The 4,993-nt window shown below is 42.5% G+C and overlaps 1 protein-coding gene across 1 annotated transcript; it reads right to left on the reverse strand.

The window, feature by feature from the left end:
* Window positions 1-373: 373 nt before the first annotated feature.
* LOC140908846 (uncharacterized protein F54H12.2-like) lies at window positions 374-2,484 on the reverse strand. The gene is made up of 2 exons (XM_073336742.1): window positions 1,708-2,484; window positions 374-706 (listed from the first exon to the last, which is right to left on the reverse strand). Exons 1-2 carry the CDS (start codon window positions 2,482-2,484, stop codon window positions 374-376), a joined length of 1,110 nt encoding a protein of 369 aa, XP_073192843.1.
* Between the last annotated feature and the right edge of the window lie 2,509 nt (window positions 2,485-4,993).

A 4,993-nucleotide genomic window follows, 5' to 3' on the forward strand; every position in this document is an offset into this window, starting at 1 on the left:
TTGCTACGGTGATGTAAGAAAAACATGCAGTGATAACCGAAGAGTCTTGTAATTGTCTAGTGTGAAATGCAATGTCAGTGGCATTTTTGTTTAAAAATTTCATAATGCTTCTAGGAAACAACACACTGTTCGGGGAATGACCGTATGAGTTGAAAAACTCTCCACAGTTACGCTCCACCAGATACAAGGTGAGCCAGTGTTCACCTGTTTGGTTCTCCTGTTGTGGTGCTGTTGTGGTGTGGACCACCAAACCTAGGGGGTCTCTGAGACAACTTGCTGCCAGGGAGCCAGTTGTAAGGGAACACATCTAAGAAATATTCTTTTGTATAAGGTTCCGCTGATAAGACACGTGAGAGCTGCACAGTGTCCATATTCACATGTAGTGAAACAGAATGTTTCTCCTCTGATTTAGCTCTATGACATTGTCGAAAACTCCATAAACAATCATATTGATGGTGACTGTCAAAGCCTTCCCAAAACGTATTTCTACTCTCAGGTTCCCAGTTTTAATCAGGTAATAGTGATTGGCATATTCCTGATCGGGAGACAGGTCAAAGGTAAACAAGGTGTAACCCTGTGCAAATTCCTCATGGTTGATTAACAGAGAACGATCTTTCATGTGTTTACCAGCCGTCTGTACCAAATTCATGTATTCTTTCATGCAGTGTCCGGCCTCGAAGTCTGGTTGCAGAGGCTTGGTTGGTATCTGTTCAGCATTCACATATAAGGCCACAAAATTAATATTGTAATGTTTAAAATGAAAGGGGTTTTTAACGTAACTTCTGCTAAGGACATCTGTCAAGGTTCCTTTCCCACTCTGAACTCTAGGGTACAGATGTGGGGACCTGCATGAAAAACCCCCTAAGCTTCTTCTTACCAGCTTAAGTTAAAAACTTCCTCAAGGTACAAACTTTGCCTTGTCCTTGAACCCACCACCAAGCGTGTTAAACAAAGAACAGGGAAAGAGTCCACTTGGAGACGTCTTCCCCCCAAAATATCCCCCCAAGCCCTACACCCCCTTTCCTGGGGAAGGCCTGATAAAAATCCTCACCAATTTGCATAGGTGAACACAGACTCAAACTCTTGGATCTTAAGAACACAATGAAAAAGCAATCAGGATCTTAAAAGAAGAATTTTAATTAAAGAAAAAGTAAAAGAATCACCTGTGTAAAATCAGGATGGTAAATACCTTACAGAGTAATCAGATTCAAAACATAGAGAATCCCTTTAGGCAAAAGACACAAAAACAGGAATATACATTCCATTCAGCACAACCTATTTTACCAGCCATTTAACAAAAGGAAATCTAACGCATTTCTAGCTAGATTACTTACTAACTTCTTACAGGAGTTCTGAAGAGCATTCCTGATCTGTTCCTGGCAAAAGCATCACACAGACAGACAGACCCTTTGTTCCCCCCCACCTCCAGCTTTGAAAGTATCTTGTCTCCTCACTGGTCATTTTGGTCAGGTGCCAGCGAGGTTATCTTAGCTTCTTAACTCTTTACAGGTGAAAGGGTTTTGCCTCTGGCCAGGAGGGATTTTATAGTTCTGTATATAGAAAGGTGGTTACCCTTCCCTTTATATTTATGACAGCATCATTATCCACAAATCCTAGGACAAGCATTTTGGGTAACTGTCCCAAGAACAGGTTTTCCTGGTTATTGACCCTGCTGCCCGCAGAGATGCTAAACACTTTCATTCCCACATGGTCCACTGAGTATTTAGTATTAGCAGTTAGCAGGGTCTCCGTGTGCCCCAGACGGACTCCCAGGGCCACATGTACTTTCTTCACAAAAAGGGACGCTGGTACAATGTGCAGTTTAAAGCCTGCAGCTGCACTGCCCATTAAACGGAAGGCATCTTTACTGCACTTCAGTTTAATATTCACATCCATATCATTCAACAAAAGTTTTTCTTGTAAAAACAGGTTGCTGTGTAGATGACCCAACAGCTCTATCATTCTGCTCAGAGCCGCCAGCTTTGCTCGCCCCACAAACCCTAGATTCCTGCCATCCATCTCCGTTTCTTTATGTTGTCTGAGAGTGTCTTTGTAAAACAGGCTGGCGGGAAATTGCGGGGCTAGGGTGTCATCACTGTAATTGATCATCGATTCAATAAAGGCCATGTAAGGGTAACAGTTGTTGCTTTGGCTTACGAGGCAATCTCCCAGCGTGACATCCAACTGACTGAAAATAGAGGCCACGGAGTAATTCAGCAGGCCCACCTCGGCTTCTCCGGTGAGTTCAGTTCTGTCTCCTTTTACAATCTTGTAACAAAGATACAGCAGGGTGTTGTTTAAATCCATATAATCTATGCCATTCCCTGCTATAAAAAAGTTAATGGGGGCAGCCTCCACAATGCCTGATACAGGTGGCACCTCGACATAGATGCTTTTCTCTATGCTGGTCTGCGTAGGCGCTATTTGGAACAAGCCTAGTTTGGATTTGTTGCACTCTTCAGACCCGCAGTGAACAAAAGCCATGTTGATTAAAATATCTCTCTTTTACCAGGTAGTGAAGGTCCCCTCTTTCGCCTAGGCTTCCTCTTGGACTTTCGCTTATGGCCACCCTGCATGTCAAAGCCCTTATTTTAAAGGGTTTTGGAGGACCCGTGCATCGTGGGTATGATGCATTTCTCTTTGTCTTCCTCCTTTTAATGTACATCAGCCCCGATCTCTCCTGTGCAGCTGGATTCCCCACCTTCTCCAAAACAGCGCTATGTTTTGAGCGGCGTTTTTTACATGGGGTTTAATAATCTCTAGTTCCCTCCTCAGAAGTGGTATGGCTTTTTGAAAGAGGCTATGGAATATTCTGCCCACACCAGCCCCGTACATCATGGAAGCTCCATGCTATCCAGGAAGGGCATAACCAGCCTGGGTTTTGTAATAGTTCCTGCAGATGGTGGGGTCGCCATAATTTTTTAGGGTCACCACAGTGCTTTGCTTTTTAGAAAACTCACTCTCTCTGGGAACGCAGGTGCAGTTTGACGATCACCTTGCCGAAGTGAAATAAGACATGTCTGTTCTGATCGGTCTTCATTTCAATGATTATAGTGTCAATGTGGTGTTTACTGAGAGAACGTAATGAGGTTTATCGTAGGTGATGGTGACAAACTCATTGTTCCTTCCTCAGAGGGGATGCAGCATAACAGGGGAACGGAAAATTCCCCCACAAACTGGTGTTCTATAATATTCATGTATAGATACAAGGAGTTGAAACTCCCTGTGATGTCTGCTGAAAAGGGGATTTTTTGGATGCTGCACTTGGGGCCCAAACCCAGAATGTTAGCTAGCTCCCCGCCAGTAGAAAACCTATAAGTAAAATTGGCGAATTTAAGTCTAACTTTTCTACCCACAGGGTGGTAGTTCATGACCACCTCAGGCGGTCTGGGATGACGAGCCACAGTACTGTTCAGATGATCCAGTAATTGGGGTATGGATGAGTAATAACCTCGTCGTAGGATGAAACTCCACGCCATATCTCCAAAGATGATTTTGAAAGGGGTGTCTTAGCTGATATTGTTCCAGCTGTGCAGGTATTGTATTTCCACTACCCCACCTCCCAGGCACCCAGGAGATCCAAGGGCTTAATTAGTCGTATTGTAAAGTTTGAGCTGGATTTTTGGGGGAAAACCCCAGAGCTGGACAAAGTAATGTAAAACCCACCATCGCTCATTTCTGTCTCTCTCTCTCTCTTTGCAGGAGGAATCGTTTTCGTTCGCGTCTAAATGTCACAGAGTTGAGAAGCTTCCACCCAGCTGTTAAACTTACCCGGCCAGACAACCATTTCACCAGTAGCTGCTTTTTTCTCCCTTTTCCTTTCTCCGCTAGAACTTTGTCAATCCTGTAAATCCTGTCTCATTTGGGGTTTACTTTTTGTAATTCTTCAGGGAAAAAAAGATCCAGTAACTGTCTCACCTTTGTAATCTTTTAATCGATATACAGGTTTCTGGCCCCTATTTAAGGTTTCATCCACTATGAATATCTCATCGGTAAATGTTTGTTCATAAACTTTTTCAAAAGCTCCTTTTAGTCTCACGTGGTCGCCTTTTCTAAGAGAGGCAACAAGTTTTAAAATAAAACAGTCTCTGTAAATGGTTTTCCATACCTTCAGAGAATTCGAAGGGTTAACATCAGCAGGTATGTATAGTTCTGTGAAAGCTCTGGTTGTAACTCTTTATAAAGTCAGGTACCGCATCGGTGTAGCGAAAGGTGTTATGCGCTGTAAAATATCTCCACATCCTAGGTTTTAAAGTTCTCTTAAATCGCTCCACAACCCCAGCTTTGACTTCATTATTAGCAACAAAATGGTGAATGACATGCCACTTTAACAATCTGCTTAAAGATTTGTTTAAAAATTCTTTCCCCTGATAATTTCCCCTGTAATTTTTGGGGCGTGCGACCTTCACTGAAAATAGCTTTAAAGGCCTTGGATATCTCACCACCTGTCTTGTCTTTTAGGCCTAAGGCCCAGGCATATTTGGATAGAATGTCTAACACTGTTAAGAATTACTTAAAACCGCTGTTGTGTTTGGAGAACTGGTGCATATCCACATCTGAAACAATGGTCTTGTTTCTTTTAAAACATATTTGAGCTGGTTTGTGTAAAGCATAAGCATAGGTCTGAAAGCCAAGCTGTTACCTGTCTTCTATCAAAGTTATGCTTTTTGGCCGCTTGAAAAAGAAGATTCACCCAGCCAAAACTCCCAACTTCCCCAGGGGTGTAATATATTTTCTTTAACAGAGCTGTCTGTGTATACGTGACTGTTACTTGTACCATCTTTTAATAACACAAGTGTGGAGGGGACACATTCATATTGACAAATTTAAATAAATTTTATTAATCGCTGGTTTAACACGACCTTTTACAGCTGCCTGTGAAAATGGACACCATGACCCTTACCATTAGGGAGTCTGAGCTGGTTCATTCTTCCATTTTGTCCTTTTACAGATTTTCTTTTTGAGATCTATGTCTCAGACACAAGCAAAAACA

Source organism: Lepidochelys kempii, chromosome 3 (assembly GCF_965140265.1).
Source record: "Lepidochelys kempii isolate rLepKem1 chromosome 3, rLepKem1.hap2, whole genome shotgun sequence".
Taxonomy (NCBI): domain Eukaryota; kingdom Metazoa; phylum Chordata; order Testudines; family Cheloniidae; genus Lepidochelys; species Lepidochelys kempii.